This window comes from Scophthalmus maximus, chromosome 12 (assembly GCF_022379125.1).
Source record: "Scophthalmus maximus strain ysfricsl-2021 chromosome 12, ASM2237912v1, whole genome shotgun sequence".
Taxonomy (NCBI): Eukaryota; Metazoa; Chordata; class Actinopteri; order Pleuronectiformes; family Scophthalmidae; genus Scophthalmus; species Scophthalmus maximus.
The window spans coordinates 12,503,537-12,528,272 of NC_061526.1; the positions used below are offsets into that span (position 1 = coordinate 12,503,537).

The following is a 24,736-nucleotide window of genomic DNA, read 5'->3' on the forward strand; positions in this document are numbered from 1 at the left end:
TTGTGTGGCTCCGCCAACCAGTCAAGCTACAGGGAACATGGCCCCAATCCCCCCTTCTGTTGCCGAGTTGTTGTGTTGAATAACGGAAAAGTGTTTTTCTAGAACAACAGATGTCGACGCAGTGAAGCTCACTTCATCAATTTATCCCGTTGGACACCTGTGTGAAATGGTGTCATAATTAGCGTGTCCATTCTTGAGGTGTGGCAAACGTATATTTATGAGGTCACTGTGACCTCTGACCACTAAAACCCAATCAGTTCATCTTTAGGTCCAAGTGAACGTTTGTGCCAAATTTGAGGAAAACCATTCGGGGCAGTCCTGCGACGGAAAACATGAAACCAATAAGTCTGCGCCGTGCAATGTAAACAGTCATGCAGATGTGTGCAAATTAAGGATGTTAACAGCCGTAGAGATAAGAAAAGAACTGCAGACTCCAAAGGGTGGCTTGTGTGACGCACGTCTGCAGGACATTAAAGTTGAATTTAGGATCAGCTCTAACACTGAGCAATCCCTTCGTTAAAATACAGCTATACCGTTCACCATGAAAACAGGCACGACAAATAAACAGAACACTTTGATATTAACTGCTGAGAGACCGCCAGTGCACCTGCTGTAGATCTACCCTCTAAAAAGATGAAGCCATTAACTGCATCATAAACTGTTGCCGGGGATTGAAAACGTCTGAAAAAGCTTTTTAAATCTTTTTTTTTTACAGGCCCATGGTCCCAGTGGTCACGAGGCCTCGCTTGTTGTTTGTTCAGACAGTTTCCTCACTTGTAAAGCTCCTTCCTGAACACAGGGTCTCAAGCACGCACACACGCACGCACGCACAATCAACCAGATATTGTACAGAACTTCTTCTGTGTGATGTAATACGATTTTATTCCCCTCAGCTCATCTCTTTGTTTTATAGGTATCAGAAGCATAATAAAATCAGTGAGGACACGTGTTGCTTCTTAGAGTGGAATATGGAGCTGAAACACAATAAAAAGCCAAAACTCTCGATCCGAGGGGGAAAACCAGGAGCAGCTGGTTGTTGTGTGTGTGTGTGTGTCTGTGTGTGAGTGTGTGTGTCTGTGTTGTTGTGGTTGTTAGACATGTTCAGAAATCTGTTGTGTTGTTGCCGACGTACCGACACAGTTCCCCACCCAGGGACAGTGGTGGTCGAACTTGGCGATGCAGCGGTTGCATACGGCGCAGTGTTTGGACCTGATGGGCTTCCGTATCTGTGAAAAAAACACGTACCAGGAGTGTTTTGAACAAAATGTCGGGTTTCTCTGTATGCGTCGTCAGTTTCTCTGGGAGAAAAAGGAGCCGGACTTTACCAAGCAGGTGCTGCAGAATATGCTCAGATCCAGGCTGCCCGTCTCTGCCAGCTCCACGATCGTCTGGAGCAAAGGAACAAGAATCAAAGGCAGGTTAAAAAAAAAAGACAGAGAGGGAGAGACATGGCAGAAAATGAATCAGCAACTGAGAAACTCATCTCGCCGAGGTCTGTTTGGCACCGAAACAAAAGACCTACTGACGGTGCACAAGCTGAAGCTCGGGATTGCAGCGGGAGGATTGCGCTGGAAACTCGGCTGATTCACGGTGAACTGGGACCAAAGCCACGATGGGATTTACAGTATGGTTCACCTGTGTGTTTTCTTTTACCGGCGCCAGGCTTTTATCTATTCTCCAGGAATGAGACATTTACTCCTGCTGTGTAGTTTTTTGTTGTTGTTATCAGCTTGTTTTTACAGCTCATCTCTGTGCAAATAAACGCAAGACAGAAGAATCCTCACGAACACCAGGAAAACATTTTCCACACAGGACAACAGGAGGTGGAAAGGGATCCTCTTGCAGCCTTTGATCTGAGGTGGCCTACTAGCCTGAACTGTGCTAACAATGCAGGGTAAATTTAGCTCTCCATCAATCACAGGATGCACAATCGGGGCCCCGTTGTCGTCCATTAGAGTGAGATAATGAGGGACAGAGAGGCCAGCATGGAGGGACGAGAGGGACGACGACTCTGGGCTGCAGGCCAGAGACTCAGCCACTGAAATGCTCAGAACTCAAGTAACATCGCATGTGATATTAGAAAACAATACGGGAAAGAAATGAAGAAACATGTACACAAATAAATAGTACATCAAACAGGGCAGAGTGATCACACTAGTTTTAACACACTGCTCCTCGTCACTCAACCTTTTTCTTCTGCTCCTCGGACGCTTTTATGATCCCCGGGTCAGACTTCCAAGATTTTCCAAAGTTGTAGAAGAGCGCCAGGGTGTTTATCAGGAAGGGCACGTGGACGGTGGCAAAGGGCAGATGTGCAGTGGGGTTAAGGAAGATGGCGAACAAGCAGTTTGTTATTTGAACCACAATCAACTCCTTTTCATTGTGATACACACTGCTGCTGCTGCTGCTACTACTACTGGACTGATGGCGTGCAACTTCATCCCAGTTGATGACACCTCAACTGCATCGAAACAAATCAGAGCACATCATTTAAAGCGGTAGTGTGGTGACAGGTGGTAGAAGCCTCATACTTAATCTCACTCATCTAACTCTCAAGTGTGATAAGACAGGAAGTGTCATTCCTTTGACTTAAACCCCGGAACGTGCTTCATGTCATCTGACAATACAGTCGGGTCCATAAGTATTTGGACAGTGACTGGAGAAACTGCTACATATTCGACACTTGGAATCAACCCAAGACCTTTAGCACGAGGTCATGAAACTGGCGGTCAACTCTCCAGCTACGTTGGAGCATCTGAAAATGGAGGGACTGCGTATGAAGATGGCTGTAATTCTCAAACAGGTCGTGTGATATTTTTTGTTAAACCCCTTGAATTAAAGTCGACCACATCTGGATGCCTTTGTTTCCAACCCTAACCCTAAGCAATATTACCACAGTGAATCATTCCCACAGGTTCCTGTCGATCTCTACAAAGCAGTGTGTCACTGTCGGCAGCAGGTGAGATCCTTTTGTCAAAAACCTCTACTTACAGCTTGAGACCATCTGGCGATGGGATCACAGCGACCACACTCTGACTCGTGAGTGCTCCGTCGTCATTACGAGTACTCAACGCCCATGAGTTGGACCACACCAATCTTCACTGTGATTTCAATAACACACTGAGCGCGCACACCACCGCTGTGATGCTATCATGTTGACGAAATCTGTCGACAGACGCACAGGCAACCTGCCAAAGTACACAAAACCCGTTCCTGCTACAGCAGGTGTCTCCAGGACATACACGCACATACAAACACCCTGTTGCTCAACCAGAAGCGTAAATAATTCTTGAATATTTAATACAATGCCGTCAGAGTAACATGACGAACAGACTTGACTAACCCTGTCAATGAGGGATCACCGAGACTTCCTTCCATGAATAGACCGTAAACCTGCCTCCACAGAGGAAAAGGCTGTTCATACATGTAGATTATTTTGTTACACAAACACACTGTGGCTGTGTGAAGGTGTTTCCCACCCGACGTATCAATGTAAAGGAGGAAGTGCTCACCCCCACCCCAGAGAGCTCTGCTTTAAGTGTGTGAATCTGGTTCAGCACTCGAGACAGACACACACACACTATTCCCAAGTGAATGAAAGTAAGCTGTAGGTTCAACAGCCTCGTGTCAAACCATGGAGAGATAAGAGCGTTCATGTTGTGACAGCTGTGGAACGGCCTAGTGACGACTGTGAATGGATTAGTATCAGTCTGTACAGCAGGTGTGTGTGTGTGGGTGGGTGTGATTCAGCTGAACCCCAGAGGAAACCAGCCCAGTGAGACTGTGAAAGCGTCAACGCTTGTTGCTGATGTGTGACTCAACCTTTTGATTTGGAAGAGAAAACTATGAGTCGATGATCACCGTGATGGGATCGAAAAGAAGACAAAGGAACAATAATCTTGTCTGAGAGTGTTGTGTGAAAATGTGTGGTCAAACATTCTATATTGAGACGTGGCTGCAAGTTGAAAAGCTTCAGTGGACCACTGCAAAACACTACGCAAATTATTAATTTTCTCAAAATGTAGACAGATTACAATTTGAACTCTTTCTTCAGGGTTCATGGGCACAAAGAGGTGGTCTTACTATGTCCTCGCTGATGAAAGTGTAAAGGGCATTCCACCAGTTTTACGTGTGCCCAACATAATGGAAGTGCAATATTTAATCGCTGGAAAGAAAAAAGAAAATTTGTGGATAGTGAGGCTGCCAGAACACAAAGCTTCCATTTGTGGCAGGCATGAGTTGAATAAATGTGCCTGGATCATATTCCCGACTTGAAATGAAACAGGATTTTACAGTGTGAGTAGAACCATTTGGATAAAGTGCATTCAGGACAAGTCTAGAGTAAGGTTTGGTACCAAAGCTGTTTGTTTTAGAACATACCAACTGAAAATGACCCCCAAAAATGTCAACTGTATTATTGTATGATTCCAAATCTTCGTCAAAACTTGCCATTTCATTGTATAGATTGCTAGCTGCTAGCTTGAAGGTTGTTCTTGGTCCCCCCCCCCCCCCCCCCATTAGTACAGTAAGAGGAAGGCAGCAGAAGAGAAGGAGAACACTGTCTAAAATAGGCGGCATCAGGAATGTTGTGATCTGTATTGTCAAAACACACTTGATCTGAACACCAACACTAACACAACTGCAACAGATCAGACTAAATCATCTGAAGCACAATCAACGGTTTGCAGACTTTGAGGTCTGAAAGGAAAATAGTTCCTTGCATGCATAGAAACAATATGCCCCGGCAACAACAACTGTGGTTGATGACCTGAGCCAACGTGCTTTTGTGGTCATCCCTGCATCGTAGTTCTGATTTAATTTGAAGGCACTTTCTGACAGAGCGAGAGAGGCCTCGACAAGTCCCCGAAGACCACATGAAGATTGATCTTCTAAGTATCTCCATAAAGAACTGGGGGTGGACAGTATTCCCGGGTGAAATGACCTGATGAGGAGTGCAACTCCTCAAGACAAATGGGCTTCAGTGCTTCTTCTGGGACAGACAGTCAGCACCTTCCCATTAGAAGCCATCTATCTGTTGAGGGGTTGCACGGTGAGGTTTGACATGGTTGATCCCAGCTGACTGCAGAGGCCGAGCAAGAGGATCAGGGGCACATTCATCACCGTGGTGGTTGAAGATAATATCAGCGTGCATTAATAATTAAAGCCCCAGTGTGTAATTTTTGTACTTTTCTGGAGGTGGTAAAGTTGCAAAACCTCAACCAACTGAGCAACCGACAGGGGACATGTTATGGTGGCACACCGCTAATTCCATTTCCAGTTTCCCTCAGCGCTGGAAATTCAACGCGAATGCGCGTATTCTGGACAGTTTTCTGCAACCTAATGCTGCGTTTCGTTATACGTCGGAACTCGGATCCCGGAAGTCGGGGAAGTGATTTTTTTCCCGACCTCCCGAGTCGCAGTGGAACCAGAACGCAGGCTTAGCAAACATGGAGACTTACACGGAGGTCGGGTCCCCCTGACTTAACTGTATTTAACTCATTTGTTAGTTGACGAAAAAACATTGGTTCTTTGATTTTACATATATGAACACACAATTATGGACAATACATTCAATTTCTGTGAATACGTTCTTCAAAATTTTACAGTGTAGCTTTACGAAAGTTTCAGAATTTTTCAACCGATTTGAATGTTTCTTCAAGACAGCGAGGGCCTTCATTCATCAGTGTTGCACTCATTGCCTTATTCCAAACATCATCATTCTGTTATTTCCCAATGTTCAACCTGCTGGAAATGTATTGAATGAGCAAATTCTTCCCCTCCTTTTTCCTCCAGACAAATAAGGAAAATATTTGCACAGAGCTCAAAGCCTTGTTATTTGATCGGATTTCAGCCACAGGCCCAGAGGAGGATAATGAGCTTTGCAACATTTGAAACAACTTTGAAAGTGGGTCAGAAATGGCAAACACAAGGTTTGAACCTGGAAGATAGAACAAAGAAAGAAATGGCGTCCAACAGCGAGATGACTTGGGGCATTCAACAACAGACAGCAGAAGATGTCCTTTGTCCTTCTACACTGCACTAGTTCTTTGCATTTTAAATCATCCAATGAAAGGTTGGCCAGACAGTAAAACGTGAAATGAAAATGTCTCCTTTTACATGTTCGACCATGTCATCAGGACAAGATGCTTTAAACCACATGTTGGAATCTTTTAGCCCCCCGACACAAATGAAAGGTTTATATTTTTGTCTACGGATCCAAGCTCAACAGAGGTTCGCTAGAACTGCAGGCGCGTACAAAACTAACGTTAACCAGCAACCCACACTTGGCCTCAGGCCGCAATTTACGTAACCAGGCTCCGGTTAGGGTCAGAAAGAGTAAACTGATTCCTCCCTCGACACCACAGACAGGAGATTACAAAGGAGGAGGTTAAAAGCATCGCTCCGCTTCAGTTGAAGTGTTGTCAGATGATCAAAATGTGGCTCAAACCCACACGTTTTTGTGTCCAGCAATTCTTTAACCGCCAATCACACCAACGTCACGCAGCGATTAGCTTGGAGTATGATGAGAAAGTATGGCATGGTCTGACGTTCTAGCTCAAGCTCCTGTTTCTTACTCTAATCTACTGCTTTCACTTCCTGTGTTTACAACTATGCAGAGCTGCAATGATTACACGATTGATCAGTCGATGAATCAGAAATTGCTCAGTCACATTATCAAATGTAAAATTTCTTCCTTTTCCTGTCCTGTTCATGAAATATCATTAATGGCAAAGGAAAAATCAAGCATTCTTCACCTGGAGATGTGAAAAGTTTTCACAGGTGTTTTTTTAAGGACTTTTTGACATTTATAGAGCTGCTTTTGGACATGCACTGAAGCCTGAAACCTTTCCGGCGGGGCTGTATGTGAAAAGGCAAATATCCAAAGATGTCGCCCAAGACATTTTCTAGAACTTTTCCTTCCAGGCCACTAGTAAAATCTCCGTAAAAATGAACAGCGAGCGAGTGGGCATGTTGATGACAGCAGAATTGTTGTCATATCCTGCCTCCTGTATGCTTTTCCCTAGAGGCCACAGAATGTCTTCAGGAAATTGTAGTGTTGGTGTGAACACATCTAACTTGGACATTTCCCTGCTGCCTTCGTCTAATGGGAAAGACAAACTCCTCAGAATATCTGGACCCAATTTTTCAGAGTTCATGTCTCAAAACACCACATAAAACAAGAACATAAGAACAATCACAAAATCCTCCAGGGTCCCACAGTCCTCATGATATGCATACCACTTGATTTGCATAAATGTGCACTAATTCAATATGCATGTAGACAACTGGACAAGAACCAAATGTCCACCTAACATCCCCAAGTGAGCGGCTCAACAGAACATCAAATAGATAGCAGTAGTCAGCAGCACAGTAGGACAAAATTGAATGTGTCTGTGCTGTCAGGGACATGAAACAGCATGTCTCTGGACTGAAAAGGCATGAGAAAGACGCCATTAGTGCGGAGAGATTCCACACACACACACACACACACACACACACACACACACACACACACACACACACACACACACACACACACACACACACACACACACACACACACACACACACACACACACACACACACACACACACACACACTTAATGACACCCTTGATAGATGGAGGGCAAAATAGGAGTGCGTGAGAGTTTCTCTCACGCACGTCTTTCTTCACACAAGAAAAGACGTGTCTGGAGTCAAAGGGACAATTTCCCAGGTGGTAAATGATCCATGTGTAAACAAACCAGGATGTTAACGTCACCAAACATTTGCTATTTGAAGATCAATGCACATGTGAGCGGGTCAAGAGCCTGTACTGTCAATGTAGTAAAGTCCTACTAACTGACTCCGGAGTAGATGCCATACATTCACGAAAAACTTGCTCACATCACATCTCCAGCAGCATTAGAGGAGAAAAAAAATGAAAAGATCCTTAGAGCTTGCTTTTCCCTTTCAATAACCTCAGGTCAAAGACACTCTCCCTTCCCATTAGTCAGGCAGTGAGGCATCAAATTAAATGCCTTCCACAAACGAGAACTACCCGCTCACCACCCGCAATTAGCAGCTTCCGAACAGAAAGGCAATTCTTCCATGAACAACAACAAAAAAAAAAAACATGTGAGATCAGCCATGCTGTGGCCAACAGAAACTCTGTGGAGTCCCTTTGCAGCAGCTGCTGCACATTCACAATTGGAAAACACAGCGGACAGGGGAAACGACGCCGTATGTCAATTTAGACACATAAACAAAAGAGCCATCAGCTTGTGGCGCCTTAATTTCCATTAACTCGTGCTCTTTGTATAAAGCTTTCTCCTTTCCCACTACTTTAATCCACTGACATTGGCCCGTAACTCATCTTTGACATTACAATGCAATTCAAACAGTAAGAAAGCCCATATTTTATGGAGATCCTCCCTGCCTCGAGAAAAATATTTGCCAAGCATAGTGGTAGACCTAAGAGATACATAAAAGCTCCTGGCATGTATTGCATGACTTGTGTAATACCTAACAAGCCAAGAATAAAACTCCCATTTAAAAAGAACATGGGAAGGAACTGGAAGGTTTTTAATTGTTGTCTTTACTCCAGTGAAGAGACAGCATGTGGCTGGTCTCAAACCACTGGCATTCTACTTCACACACAAGCGGATTGCGTTTGAGTAAAAAAAAATTGACTTTAAGTGGACACAAAAGCCCATCTGTAACTCTGATCGGCTGGAAAGAGGCGCAGGAGTCCAAACTAGAATTTGACTCATGGCCAAAAGTTGCACTTGATGTAGGGTTGGGTCAACGGTGATTTTTCAGTGAGATCTGAAATGTGAGACCTCAGAAGTCGCAGGGATTTACAGTCAATTATAAGTTCTTGATGGCAGAAATATGCCAGTAAGTGTTTTTTCAGCCGTTGAGCAACACACTGAATCCTAATATCTCCAACACTGCACGTCGCTCAGGGTGAGACTCAGATAAAGGCCAAAACGTTTTTTGATTCAATGTCATTCATCCATCTGGAAATTGGGAACATAATTATTTACCTTCCAACCTAGGAATTGTTAATTCTGTACTTGAAAAAACTTAGTGATTATGTTACAAGTGAACAGAGCCAGTCTAGCCATTTCCCCATGTCTATGCTATGTTAAGCTGACTGACTGCATGCAGTAGCTTAATTTCTACTTCACATTAAAGTGGCATCAATCTTCTCTTCTACCTCTTGGCATGACAGCAAATTATTAAGTTTCCTAAGAATGTCAGACTGTTCCTTTACAAAAAAACCCGTAAAGACTGATGCAGTCTAAAGAAAGGATATCATTCCAGAACCAGTAGAACCAGGTGGCGTACATCCAGAACTTGGTGGCCAGGTAGATTCCTAGGGGGAGGGCGCTGTGCATGGAGTGGTCGAAGAAAGCCCTGCACACAGGGAGAGAGGAGAGATCAAGAGAAGAGAAATGTCTGTGTTGGCAAAGTTTCTTAAATCAGCCTCACACACTGCTCAGCTCATAACAAAGGCATTCTTCCTGCAGATGTGAAGCACATATGGCCGAATACAAACCTGACGCTTTGTTCTGAACATTGAAAAAGAAACCAAACCATGACCCGAAGACAAACCGCAGCTGGACTCTACACAAATCATATTGATAATTGATTTAATTTTTTCTCCCCTCAAGCAAGTATTCAAAGAATGTCAGTAATTATAAAGCTAACAGACTGGTTGATGTTTGTTCTTGTAGTCACACAGCCAACAGCAATCTGCAGCAGAAGGACCAGATGGGAGGAGTAAAGGAGTATAAAGTTTGTAGGTGTGTGTGTGTGTGTGTGTGTTTGAGGGAGATAGAGGTAGAGAATGAGTTAGTCACATGAGAAATGTCGGCAATTAAATGTGTGTTTATATGCGGGAATATTTGTACATAGTTTATTCTGATTCAACAGAAATGTGTGGAGCTTTTACTTTAGCAGCATCCTTTGTGTGTGGAGAAGTGTTAGATTTATGCACGTGTGTGAGGTGTGTGTGTATTTATGTGACTGAGACGTACTTGGAGAGGAACTGCACAGCGATCCAGACACCGGCGTACATGAGGCCCTTGATCAGCCACGAGTCAATATCCAGGTCAGCAATGAAACCAACTAGCCAGATGACCAAGAAGGGCGTTGCCAGCATCACCTTCTGCCTGAACTCCTGCAGGAGGAGAAGGTGGCGGGATAAAGAACACAAGTGGACAGAGACGAGAGAGAAAGAGAGAGAGAGAGAGAGAGAGAGAGAGAGAGGATAAAGACAAAGTGTAGATTGATAAGAGACAAATGTGTGTTTGAGCAGAGGAAAGAAGAAATATCAAAAAAAGACGAAAAAAAAGAAAATGTAGAAAAATGCAGATGAGAAGTGGACCAGGAGGAAAGAGAACAGGATTTTGTAGCTATAAAAGGTTTTGAAATCTGTTGTTTAAGTAAAAATATGACTCAAAACCCCTACATATGAACATACAGTACTGTGGTATAAAATACAGAACGTATTTCCAGTATTTTCTATTTGAAGCTAGAGAGCCGGGAGCAGTTTGTTCAGAAGAGAACAGAATGAGAAGTTTAATGCAATAGATAATGATGATGACGTCATATGCCTGAGTATAAACAATGAGGTGTCCCTTCCATAATAGAAGAAATTAAATTTTTTGTTTATTTATTTCAAGCCCTGTGACATAAAGAGATGTAGCAGCAAGCTAAAAAGGTTTGGTGCACAAATTTACTATGGAGCTCTACTCACTACAGCACCTGCTAATGATCTAGACTAGACCTCAGACCTCAATGGGACTCAAATAATATTCTATAATCTACTGAATCTATAGTGACAGTGAGGCAGAATTTGAATGCAAAGAATGGGCATCATTTTTCTAATCTCTCTGTATGTCTAACTCTACACTTTACCTTCATTAGCTAATTATGTCCCAGCAGACAAGTGGAAAGAACACAACACATTGAAACTGAGTTAAACAGTTTTTAAGTTGCAAAAAATAACAGGTTTATGCATGCATTGCTCTAACAAACAAAATTGCTAAGTCAGAAAAAGGAAAAAAGAAGAAATTGAACACGTCTTCCACCAGGACGGGAAATTACTGACCACAGTTGTCTCACCCACACTGTCAGGAAACCTAGTAAATATGTGAAAATCCCGTATTCCAGGATTCAAGTTCATTGAATTCCTGTTTGTTGTCAGGATACACGTGAATGACCAACCACTGTGGTCAGACAAGACAGTTTGAAAAAAAAAAGAGAGAAAAAAATAGCTTCCTGCTTTGTTCCAATATTTTCCCGGTAGTCGCATTGTTAAACGCAACCGGTCATTTAAAAAACCCTCTCCTTCCTGTCGGACTGACTGACTGGGACTGTGAAAAGTAGTGAACGGCTGACACAAGGTAATGGCTAACCCCAGACGTGCTGCAGCACTGGAGCAGTACAAAAGCTGGTCTGCCCCTGTCTGCTTCAAGTGAAATAGAAGGCGGGGGGTCGTCCTGTAAACCAGAAACCTTTGTTTTTTTTTAAAGTTTAGACTTGATTATGAACAGAGACGTTGTGACTTCCTTGCCTTCTTTTTTGATGTGTAATATAATGTATTACTTTGTGTGTGTGTGTACCTTGTCCATCTTGAGCCTCTTCAGGTAGGATGGGCTGTCATAGCCTTTGGCCTGCCGTGCTTCCTGTAAGTGATTGATCATCCAAACGTTCTTCCTTTGCTTGGCAAGATCGAGCGGCGTTTCCCCCTGAGAAATGACAGAAAGACCAGTCTTTCCACGTCTACCATCGTGAAACAAATTTTTACTATTATAACACAATGAATATACCAATATTGGTATGGCTTGGACAGAGGGGCAAGCCAAAGGGAAGGCATCTACCTTGATGTTCTGTGCATCAACGTTGGCGTTGGCGTCCAGCAGCAGGCTGATAACCGTGGTGTTGCCGGCCAGCACTGCCCAGTGCAGCGCTGTGTTCTTGTGATATTTGTCGCCAAGGTTGACGGAGACGTTGAAGGTTAGTAGCAGCCGAGTGGGATCCACACTATCACACACACGGAGGCAGAAAGTCAAGTCAGGTCACATGAATGGTTGAAACTTACCTGATAAAAATGGACTGTGCAATTTGTTAACATTTAAGATTCATTAAAGTAGTTTTTTTTCCATTGGGAGCAAAAATATTAATAACAACCTAGAACAAAATTAGGTTGTTATATCTTTTGATAAAAAAATTCTAATAGAATAGCAGAGAAAAAAAAGATTGTTTTCTACAACATGTCATGACATGTTAAAGAAAGGGAGAAGATGAAATGGGGAAAAAATGCAAAACAGAAAAGCTGTAGAAGTTAAAGTGGTTTTGAATCTGGTTTATACTTAATACTTAATTTGGTTTTAAGAGTAACGCTACATGTTTACACCAGTTTTAAGATGCTGTAGGAGATCAGCACATTACATCTAATGGATGTGAACAGAAGTGAACCACTGAAGACCTTGGGCAACAAAATTCAGCGCAACATTACATTGAATTGAAATATAGGTCATGTTCAAGTTGTAACATATTGTTCCTCTGGGTGAATGTCTTTGGTCAGTCAAGGGCTGTTTGTAGTCCTGTTTAACACATGTAGGAAACAGTTTAAGTGCTAGAAAGACAACAATGTCATATCTAATCTATCTATCTATCATTTTTTGCACATCTGATTTAATTGTTCACTTTATTTAAATAAGTTAATAACCTTTCTCTTTTCTGAATCATGCTTCACCTTTACTTTATGCTGCTAGTGACATAATTAGCTCTCATTGATTAATACATGAAACTGCTAAATATATAAATAGAAATGATCCCAGAGGAAAATGCCTGTCAGGGTATATTCAAATGAAGCTAAGCAGCAAGACTGGGGACTCGTTTCCCCATGTTCGCAGTTTTTCTAATGAATTACTGCTCATTCACACATGAGAACGTTCTGTGTGACACGCTCTGGCTTGTACACGGACATCGGTGTTGACGAAACCGCAACATTTCCCTGCAACACACCTGTGTGTCCTGTAAGCCGCCCACATGAGAGGAGTCATGCCGTTCTGATCCATCATATCCACATCCTGTTAGAGAGGAAAGATGCAGTGAAACACTGAGGTAGCCGAGGAACCAATGAGAGGTGTCAGGAGGATAAAGAGAGGCAGTAGGGCTCCCCCTGATGGAGAGCACCGGTAGAAGATTATGTCAAAACAGACACAAAGCCCAAACAATGCAGACACAAACAGGAGCAAGGGGGAAATTAAAACCCCTAAGGAAATTTCAGTTGTGTGACAACTACATTTGCTCTTGTGTTAATATTTACTATATGCATTTAAACATTATTTTCTCCTCATGACAAGAAAGTACAAATGTTCCGGTTCTGATACAAGGATTGGAAACGCCTCAGATCCTGTTGAAAATGCAGGATCAGGCATCGGCGAGTAACCAAATTCAAGTACCGACCCGATAACCACGTCTTTACGGTATGTTAGTTTCACCCAGATAAAGCAGCAATGTTCTTTCCCCGGAAATCACTTCCTCTTTGCCGCTCCAAAACAGCAGTTGTGCGCGGCGAAGACACAGACTCAGGGAATTTTATTTTTTAAACTTTGGCTGCACGTTAACAGGTTTTTAAAGGAATTGTTGTTTATCCCATGATTTATTCAGCTTCAATCTCCGGGGTTCTCCGGGTTCCTCCGACAGCCCAAAGACATGCAGATTGGGGTTACGTTAATTGGAGACTCTAAATTGACCGTAGGAGTGAATGTGCGGGTGAATGGTTGTTCTCTGTATGTTGGCCCTGTGATTCGTTGACGACCGGTGAACCCCACCTCGCGCCATGGTAGATAATGGGATGGATGGATGGAAGTTATTATTTTCTTAGTCCAGGTATCAGAATCGGCATTAGGAAGGAAAAATACAATCGGAACACCTCTACAGTCCAAGAAAGACTAAGCTTTGGCCTGCCCTGCTGTAAGTTTCTTACCTGTCCTTTAGCGATAAGGTAGGCTACGATGGAGGTGTGGCCGAACTGGGCAGCCAAATGGCCGCAGCTGCAGCCCTCGCCGTCGATCAAAGATGGGTCTGCGCCGTATTTCATGAGCTGCACCACCATGGATAGATGGCCTTGTCTGGTAGGATAGGAAGAACGATTTATAGGAGATGCACACACTACCCATGACATCCTGTTCCACAAGATGTATGCCTCTGCAAATTAGTCAAGTTGCAGTATCAGAGTCTATATATATATATATATATATATATATATATATATATATATATGTGTGTGTGTGTGTGTGTGTGTATATATATTTATATATTTACTGCATAGTGAAGACTTTGTGAGGTCACAGTGACCTTGACCACCAAAATCTAATCAGTCCAAGTGGACATTTGTGCCAGATGTACTGAAATTCCCTGCAGGGGTTCCTGCCAGATGTGCAGACATGTATACATACCGACAGAGACCCCAAAACATGTAGTGAAGACCGAAGAAATTTTATTAAAGAAGTTTATTTTTGTCATAATTAGCATGACAAAATTGAGTGTGTTCTGCAAGGCCACAGTGACTTCGAATGTTTGCACCAAAATTTGAAGAAATTCAGTCACGCCGTTACCGAGATATTGCAATTACATGAGTGAGATGGGAAGAAGGACAAAGGAACAACCTGGAAACACAACACCTCCTGTCACTGTTACCACCGCTGTAGCTAAAAAAAATAATAATATGCAGGAACAAATACCTCCACTCTTTCAGGGGTTTGGGGTGAAGAAATCCAAGGCTGTTTATCACCTTATATGCTGAGAGGGTGACCAGGGTAAACTCAACAGTCTAAAGATCTAGATATACTATCCGTTCTAATCAACTGCTACATCTGCACAAGGAAGGATGTTTCCCTCAAATGCTGGTCCAATATTGAGAGCCCGATTCCCTGCCTTGTCTCATCACTAAATGTCTCTCTGGTGATGCTTTTATTGCGGACAGTCTATCAGGTTTTCAGATTGTAGGTTTATTACTAGCCCTGTCTGCAATGTAAACATCCCCCCACAGGACAATAAAGGAAAAATGATGGAGTGAGAAAGAAAGAGAGAGAGAGAGAGTGAGTGAGTGAGTGAGTGTGTCACTTTCACCACACAAAACCTGTAATTTGCAGTGTGTAAACCTGAGCGGACAAAGCCAGTAACACCCAGCACACCCAGCTCCGGCATGTGTGTGTGTGAATGGCTGAGGTCTTACAGACAAGGGTCGACGAGGGGCTTTTAAAGGTCATTGGCGGGTGGTGGAGGGGGATGGGGAGGTGGAGGAGGACACAGGACTCCTGTGCCCGTTGTCAAACCAATCAATAATTCAAGAGGAGAGAGTTTCATGCCTCCCCACGTCTGCTTTGGGTGGGGTAACTGGGGTAGTTGTGGGCCACATGTGACATGTCCTTTTATCACCAGTGAGTGATAGTTACAAAGAGGGAAAAAAACACCTTGAAACTATGACGATAACACAGAGGATCTACTGGTAAAACAAGCAGTGAATAATGAAAATAGTATTATAGGAGAAGATGCTGAACAGTTTAGGTTCAAGTTTATAAATGTATGTTTGTTGGAGGACGACAACCTGATCTCCGGTATTGTGGACTTGGTTTTGCCTTGCTTCATAACCTCATTGCTACAATTGACAAGCAACTGGAAGAGAGGAGCTAAAATAGGCATCTCGTAAATCCAGTTTCTTTCTGATATAACCAGCAAAAGATAGGTGAAAACATCTGGATGGATAGTGTCAGGTCAAAGCAAGCGAACCCTCTGTGGACGAACTGTGTCAAACAAATGGCAGACATGTTGTTACCTGGTGGCCCAGTGCAGAGGTGTGGAGTTCAGGTCTCCTCCCAGCTGGTCAACTATGGCTCCCTTTGATATGTAGTATCTGCACACACGAAAGTGTCACAAGTGTCAGGTGTTACTGTATATTGGATCTACACGAGAATCGGAACACTTTTTGCGTGGGAAGACTTTGATGTGATCGTTGAGGAAATAAAGCAGTAGAGGGATGTTGCACATGCAGATACCTTCTGAAACAATATAGATTTAAGGGAGTTTTAATACAAATTATATACATATTGTAGGCAGGAAGGTTGTAAGTTGTTGGTCCATTTGTTTTAGAGATGGAAGGAAAAATTAACTAGTAGCTAAATTTGGTACAAAGCATTTTTTCATCAGGATCAAAATTTCTAAACGACTCTTTTCCTGCATTATGTTCTGTATCGATAAATCAGCGATAGGTCAATATCGTCTGATAACTGTACAAAGAAAAAACATGCTAATATGTTAAATAAGTTTTCACGTTTGTGAGAGAAAAGTCACCAAAATGCTATTTACATTAAAGATGTAATTTGAAACACAAAACTGAATCTACTTTTAACAATAACCTTTTTAACCCCAAACAAAACCACACAACAATAAACTACAAAAAGTTTAATTCCACAAGTCAACACATTAATTTCTCCTGTTTTCATCTCATTTTTTACACCATTTATGGAACGTCTGCCACCAAAACCACTTAGAAAATGATTTGTCGATAATTGATAATAAATAAATACATATTTTATAAAAATGGGTGACAAATTTAAGTTAACACCTGAATTTTTCAAACTGTCAGCCCAGGGCCTGTTAGTTTCTTGTAATTTTGTTGCCGCCTCTGGATGGGTTGTGGGTGAATTTAGTCCAAGAACAGATATGTCAGATGACGAGATGACGCCAGATTAGTGTACGGAGAGACGCATAACTTTTAATGGAGTTCCTCACTAAACATCAAGTGGAGTCTGACTTATGGAAAAAAACTGTTTTACTAACCAGAGGATATAGAAAGTACTCCCACTGATGTCCTTCTTTAACATTATAGTTTAATCTTTATTTGTTGATGAAAGTTATTTTTCATTAATTTTAGTCTTGCTTTAGTCGCAAAGAATAGGTTGTAAATTTATATTTTGTGACCTTCTGCTTCCCATTTAAAACCTGCACCTGAGAACTGGCCAGTAAAACCACAGTCCTGGGATTCATCCAACCCCAACCTCATATATCATAACCTCTCAGCTACTGCCAACGTCATACACAATCGTGGTGACTCACTTGACCAAGTCTATCCTGTTGTTGATGGCAGCCCAGTGGAGGAGGGTAACATTTTCTTTGTCTGGTTGCCGAACATCGAAGCCCGCCTCCACCAACTCCCTGCAGCGCTCGAAGATACCGTACCTGAGGAAGAGGAGCGGAGAGAGATTAAAGTCTTCTCGCAGACAAAACGCAAGTGCAGACAAATATAAAACAGGGTTAAATAAACGCAACTTGGACACACTGACAAAATGCACGCACGCACGCACGCACGCACACACAAACAAACTGACAACCTAAAAAACTCACATACACACAGATACTGTATCTGTGTCATAACTTGGAACTGGCTGTCTATAAACCAGCTTTTCCTGACCTCAAATCAAAACAACAGGAAACTGTTGTTAAATGTAACAAGTCAGACAAAGCTTTCATTGTCTCTTACAGGAAGATTTTTCCACGGTTCTTCCCTCTCCCCATCATAAATTCTCTCACCATTTTCTGAGCTTGTGAATCACATCTTTGGCACAGACGGAATCAGAAAACCACAGTCAAAAACATAGTGGTGTTAGTTCCAGATTTAAAATGGTATCTCTTTGGTAACTTGAGAAAATGAGTAAACATGTTGCCTCCAGAAATGATGACAAGTCTAATCAGGCCAACAACTAACTCGTAAACAATGTGACAGAACAACACACATTATCCACTCACTGTGTGGCTTTGACAATGTCCCAGGTGCTGTAGTCGTCCACATGGTTTTTACGGCTGACATTCTCACTGTAGCCGTGGTTGTAATGACTCTGGGGTTTGATTTCCTGAAAAGAAATTGCGAGGACAAAAGAAAGGCATAGAAATAAGTCAGTGAGGGCTTGGTACTTTAACAGGTCAATAAACTTTGTTACCCGATTAATCGTTTCAGTCATTTTTCAAGCTAAACTGACAGAAATTCCCCGGTACATTCTTCTCAAATGGGAGTGTTTGCTGCTCGTCTTCTCAACACATGACGGTGAGTCGAATATCTTAAGGATGTAGACTGTGAGTCAGGTCAAGACATGACCATGGCATCCGAGATATTTTGAATTTCATTTTCAACAAAACAATTACTCACTTAAACGACAAAATAAATTTCAAGTGTTTCAAAGAATTCGATTTTAACTGTGGAGATAGAGAGCCTTATTTTTTATGTCCTTGAGTTCATGAAACTGTTTTGGGCAGCGACAGGTAATTAATGGGAAACATTGTGGCAGATAAATCAATAACGAATCAGTCATTAATCAATACTGCCCTAAATAATATAACCCAAAATAACAGTTTACAATTTTTTTTTTTTTTGCCAAAAATAAAATAACTGCTACCCACACCAGCAGGCTAAACCGAGGCTCACGAGGATATCAAGATTTTAGTTAGCAAAATGTACTCACAGCAAAATAAAAAGGTGTAATACAAAATTGGCAGGCTGGCTTCTAATGGGGCATGACAGAAACAGGTTTGGAGCCAACTACAGGACAGAGCCTCTGGTGATGCAGACACACAGTGTCTTGCTTCAAGACACTTACACATTCAGATAAATAGCTGATGAGGCAGAAGGAGAGAGACACAGAAAGATCTTATCCGTCACACAGATGCAGCAACTGTGCTTCTCACATTAAATTGGCCTCCATAGTAACACCACGGAAACCACAATTAACCTCCATCACTCGGAAACGAGAGCACAGGGCCCTCACACTGGCTTCTGCAATTCTGACTCCTGACTTTGTGAAAAAGAGCTGACACATGTAAACTGAGCTAAATCTCTTCTGCATTCAAGTGACAGAAGAAGAAATGTATGTGATTGAATTATTTCTAATACTAATCTATAACTGAAACCACCCAGAAATCGAGAGGTAGATAAATGAATCATTTTGTATCAAATTTAGTGTCAAAACAAGGATCTTGATGCCTAACCTGACATCCACCTCAACTAAAGCTCAATCCTTTTGTTTACAGTCAGGCGGGCCTGTAAGCCTTTTTGGCTGTGAAGCTGCTTTAATGCATATGACGATGGGGAATGAGGAAGAGGCCTCTGAGGTGGGGGGGCCGAGGACATGGCAGGCTTATGCAGAGCATCAAGCTGCACCATCTTGCGTCCAAGTTTAGCTTGGGCCTCCCCACAGCGCCAGGGGGACGTGCTGAGCCAGCATCTCTGCCATCATGGGGAATGGTGACAGGGAAGCAAGATGGAGAGGGTGCATCGGAAAATCTAATATGAACAAGCTGTGTTTTATACTGAGCAACATGAGAGGAATTTCTCTGTCCAATATCAGAGTTGAAAATAACATTTAATTTGTTAGATATAAATTGCATACTATTAAACAACAAACTGCCAACATGCCATTTTGACATGTTAAAATAGGAACAGAACATGCAAATTGAGAAATGATTGATGGTTGAATTCCATGTCCTGGGTCCTGGTGTTGTGCATGCTGGCTCACTGTCCCAGCTTACTGGGAAACAAAACAGACAAAGCCACTGTTAAAGTAGACATTAGGTTTTCTTCATTCATTCCCTTTCCTCTAGCCTGTTGTATAGGTTTTTGTGTATGCAAGTCTGCGGTAAAGGAAAAGAGAAAACACTGCTACTGAGATGGCTCGTCAATAATCCAGCCGATGTTTCCGTAACATCATGATGTTTTGGAAGTGCATAAGGCCATGACTAGCGGCTAGAATGGCACATCCCCAGATGAGACCAACACTAGATCCTACATGCGCTGAAGGAGGCAGTTGACCAATCAGAACAAAGTGGGCCGGCTGGCCAATCAGAGGAGAGATCCGTGTGTATGTGTGCTGTACAGGGGGCACGGCCAGTTCCTGACACGCAGCACTGGCAGACACTAGCCAGTCGAAAGTCTGGTTGAACGTCACCCAAATCAATGGAGACAACGCTCGTCACAATTGTAGCAAATGTTTAGCAAGTAAAGGCGGCGACACAAGCGATCTGTCAAAATTGTTGTTGCTACCCAGTGCCTAGTGTTCAGTATATGACAACAATCTTCCCAGTATCTTCTTTAAAATTCCTGCCATGTGGTCTCCCAATATTGTTTTTTCCATCAGAATTATGCAAAATTACAGAAGCAATGCAGTGAAACTGATATAAGGTTTCTTGGGGTCGGGCCAAAAGCAAGACCAACAATTTCTATCACTTCTGGATGCACGTTCACCAGCAGAGGGATTTTTTTTTTTTTTACCGTGTAGAACCCGGTTTTTTTAAACGCGGGTTGACCCGCGTTGAATCGGCAATTGGCCACTTTCACACTGCGTGCAGACCAGGGTCTGATGATCGTGTAGTGACAGTTGGCGGCCATAGATGGAGGTAGAGAGCGGTCCGCGCCGTAAAACAAAGAAGAAGAACAGTGTAGTAAACAACAGAAAGCATGGTAACCCGTGAGCTGGTGGTCAACGCTACCTTATATCTTGTACTACGTTTAAAGACTCAGAGCAGTGTTACGAGCCGAGCCTGGCCCTTTAAGCAGGTGACCATATGGGTTTTGAAGTGTGTGTATGAGAGAAGAAGAAGCTTGGCTCTGTGTCCTTCTGTTGTGTACGTAGCTGCAGCCACAAGGAGAATGGGCACCACAACATCCGTGTTACGGACAGTTTATGGCCACTGTGTAATGAGAGACCGCCTGATGCCGTGTATGTCCGCTGAAGGGCTGAAATAAAGTGCCCCGTTCTAAACATCATCGATGATCTGGATTGTGTTAGTTGTTACCACCAACGACCCAAAGCTAGGCTAAGCGAGCTAGCTACATGCGAGGTGGCTTTACTACAGCTGGTGAGGTAACAGCGGTTACCGACGGAAACGTTGAGCCTTCGTTGCCTCCGTCAGGGCAAAAATTTGTGTGTTCATCCGGGTGTGACGTTCACATCAATGCCGATCGGTAGTGAAGCTGATTAATACCCGGGTCTATTGCAGAGTGATTGGACCCCGGGGCTGAATGCCGATTAAAAGGTTTCACACTGCAGAAAATGCCGGGTGTTAGCGGGTTTAAGCAGGTTTTTTGCCAGTGTGAAAGGGGCTTGAGACACCAGATGTTAGGTAACTTTCTCCATCTCAGCCTTCTGTGAAGATGACCTCTGACCCCTTGCCAATAACACTGGCCTGTTCCCGGTCTTCATTCCCTCCAGCCATCTAAAAGGCGAATGATGGCATTTGTAACTGCAGTGATAATTGCAGCCGGTGCATTTTCTCACCCCTTGAGTATGTACCTGAAAAAGCATACAACAACTGGCTAGAAGATGGAGATTATAATATCAATTAAAGATATTATCCATTTCGTGCTAGCCATTGATTATTGGATTCTCATCTGTGCAGAGAGGCAGCAGGCCTGGCTCATGTCACTGGAGCTGGTCACTGGGACATATGGCACCCACTCCTTGGGGAGAGGGAGGTCACGTGCCATGAGCCAAAAAATGTGGGACAGCACCACTTCTGAAAATCCAGCTGGATGAACGGCAGTAGCAGAAATAGTGGGAGAGACAGTACAATAAGCTTATTTATTAAATTAGATTTCAATCAGGAAAACAAAAAAAACCAATTGTTTCTTCATTGCATCTGCAATGACTAAACTGCGTATTGCTATTGTCCTCCTCCTCTCACTGGCTGTGCCCGTAGCCCACAATCAGATCCAGTCTGAAATTAGAGCCATTTGGAGGGGCAATTCAATATCCGAGGCACAGTCTACATCCACAGATCAGGAGGAGGCAGAGGTGGAAGCATTTGTTTGTAAGGAAATTATAGGAATGCTCCAAGCAGACAGAATGCACGTTTTCCACTTTGCACCACGAAGAGGAATGAAATCAAGTGACTGTCCTTGTCCCAAACCTATTTACGCCTCTAATGCAAGAAAACCCATTTGCCTTTTCAAAAGAGATTGGAGGCCTAGAACCTTTATCTCTTACGCTCCTCAAAAAGAAGTTTGTATTCGACATGTTGAACTCATTCCAAGAAAAAAAAAAAGAAAGGAGAGGAAAGTTCAGATGCTCTAATTCAGGTGCTTCACGCATTCAGTTTCACTCTGCTCTCGCCACAGTTTACTAGTCGACCCAGATACCAAGCAGCACTCTGTGGAAGAGAGGGGCAACGTAAAGCCGAGCCTGTGTCGGGCAAACGCAGAAGAGACACTAAATTTATGATGATGCTACGACCATCAACAAGACAGGTATATGTGCAACCAAAAGGTCATAGTCATTCTATACAATAATGTAAAAGGAAGCTAGAAGCTGTGACTCATCTTAAATCATGATTGACAGTTTACCCTAGAGGTGAGATTGGAGAAAATAACCTTTGGACAAGCACAAGCAGGTGTGGTTTGGTATATTGTCATGTGTGCCAAGTTTAAGAGGCCTATATCACTTCTCTGATGCAAAGTATTCACCTCTGGCACTCCTGCACATCATCCTGCATAAAAAATGCTGTACCATTGCATGGCGCTTGTGTATGTATTAAACTTCAGCAAACAGCTTTCTCTTCAACGCACTGGCTCAGCCTGCAACACTGAATCCTGACTCAACAACTTGACTAAGTTGGTCTGAAGTCTTGCAGGCTTCAGCATCAGGTCAAGCAGTGACATCCACATAAGGGAAACTAGGGTTTTTTTCAGAGATGAACTCCGGACAAATTTCCAGACGCAATTTTTTTTGACATCTTCTGGAGTTCACAACGACAGGGACATTTCCAGATCAATCAGGGGAGGGGTGGCACCAGAGTTGAGAGCCAACTCGCTCGCTGTGAATTTTCCGGAGATTTTAATATTGAGATATGATAAAACATGATTTTCTAACCGCAAGGGACGCGATTACACTGGTCACGTGATACGCAAGCGAATGGAGCACTCTGCTCCAAGAACAAGCATCAGTCACACTGCGCTATAACCTGCTGCGCAATGGCCTCAAGCTCGACAAAACAGTCGGAAACTGATACAGTGGAGAATTTAGCCCTTTGACCCTAACCCAAGAGGAACAGCACTTCCTTTTTAAAAAGGACGATGCTGCGCAGCGTCAGGTGTTGTGCAGAACATGCCGCGCTACCGTTGCTACTTCACGAGGCAACACCACCAACCTATTTCAGCGCTTGGCACAGCGCCACAGCGGCTACATGACGAGTGTACGGCCAAAAAGTCAGTGACAGTAGTGACGAACACAGAAACACATGAGTTGTTTGAGACTGTTACTCCGTATGAAAATGTCCTACATGGCACCGTGAGGTGACAAACACCACGACTATTCCCTCGTTAAAGAGACAGACTGCTGACGGAGAGAGAGCTCTCTCCCCTTCTCCTCTTCAACACATCTCGCTCTCTGTCAGTGTGTGCGCTAATTATAATCGCAAATGAAATCGCAATCTGTTAGAAAAATCGCAATTCGATATTTCCTCCAAATCGTTCAGCCCTAATATTTTCAAATTTTACTATAGGGCAGGCAGGAAAAATTCCGGAAAATCGCCGGCCTCCATTTGCGTTCTGATATACAGCTCCTTCGGAGAATTGAAGGAAAATGTTCGGGCTTCAGTGCATGTCTGATTGCAGCTTAGGAAAAGGCATCGTCAGTTCCTGGCTGTGTCAAAGGAGCAAAGAACAGCTGGTAATTATATTTCCATTCATCAAGAGAACGTCTATCTTATAGGGCAGAGTTTTCCCAAGTGTCAAACAGGACAGATCTTTAACAGTCAGCAAAGACTAACAGTTCATCATGTTAGTCTAGTCCTGGGTGTTACAGTACTGCAGAGCGGAATCATGTTATCTATCAGATAGATAAAATGCTTCCTCTCTGCAGTACTGTAGTCTCCTACAGTGTTATCATGAATTTGTAGCCTTCAGAACATCCTACAAATTTTGACTCGTCAGTTTAACCTGTACCAGTACAGTACCAGTACAGTGCACAGAGCTTTAATACAGAATCTGTGCATATGGCCGTTGTCTACCATAAAGTAAAATTACAGAGAATATCATTACCCAAGCAATAAATACATGGATGTTTCAGATGTCAACACCATCACTCTTCTCCCTATCTGCATTTTCAGAAAAGTGTTGTTGAAGGTTAAATGACATTTATCATTCCTAAAAGAGACACTGGGACACCAAAGCCAAGAAAAATGTGACCTGCATTAGACCTAGGCAGGGAGATGACTTATGTTGACCGACACAGATCAAATGTCAATGTGGAGATATAACTCAACCATTTTGGATCTAAAAGTGATATTAAGTTTCACTAAAGGATAAAGGGTGTCATAATATCTTAAAGAAATGAGCCTTAATATCTGCTCATAATCAAGAGACTTCCTGAAAAAGGGGATTGAGGATTACATTACACACACCTGTCTCCCTGTGTCTGTCTTGCTTCCTTTGTGCAAGCTAAAACAAAACTGACAAGACAGGATTAACGTACAGTGTGTGTTTACACAAGACGTGCAGCCGTTATGGATAATTTGATCACATTTCCCCCATTATGGAATTATTTATGAACAGGCAGGCCAGTACTGAAATGGATGCAAATGTATTTGTGGCAATTTCACTGCTCACGATGAAACAACATTACCACTTGAGTTTCATCCTGCGTGTGAGCAGAACTGTCACATTCAGTGCTAGAATTTAGATTTTTT

General features: G+C 42.9%; 1 protein-coding gene across 1 annotated transcript in view; it reads right to left on the reverse strand.

Moving 5' to 3' along the window:
- Positions 1 to 24,736, reverse strand: part of zdhhc17 (zinc finger DHHC-type palmitoyltransferase 17) — a 37,983-nt gene that overhangs the window by 6,272 nt on the left and 6,975 nt on the right. The window contains exons 3-14 of the mRNA XM_035620982.2: positions 17,813 to 17,916; positions 17,123 to 17,245; positions 15,843 to 15,920; positions 13,992 to 14,136; positions 13,025 to 13,089; positions 11,875 to 12,037; positions 11,617 to 11,742; positions 10,027 to 10,169; positions 9,303 to 9,403; positions 2,188 to 2,312; positions 1,326 to 1,388; positions 1,133 to 1,226 (exon numbers count right to left, since the gene is read on the reverse strand). Of these exons, the coding sequence (XP_035476875.1) occupies positions 1,133 to 1,226; positions 1,326 to 1,388; positions 2,188 to 2,312; positions 9,303 to 9,403; positions 10,027 to 10,169; positions 11,617 to 11,742; positions 11,875 to 12,037; positions 13,025 to 13,089; positions 13,992 to 14,136; positions 15,843 to 15,920; positions 17,123 to 17,245; positions 17,813 to 17,916 (1,330 nt within the window). The remainder of the gene's footprint in view (positions 1 to 1,132; positions 1,227 to 1,325; positions 1,389 to 2,187; positions 2,313 to 9,302; positions 9,404 to 10,026; positions 10,170 to 11,616; positions 11,743 to 11,874; positions 12,038 to 13,024; positions 13,090 to 13,991; positions 14,137 to 15,842; positions 15,921 to 17,122; positions 17,246 to 17,812; positions 17,917 to 24,736) is intronic.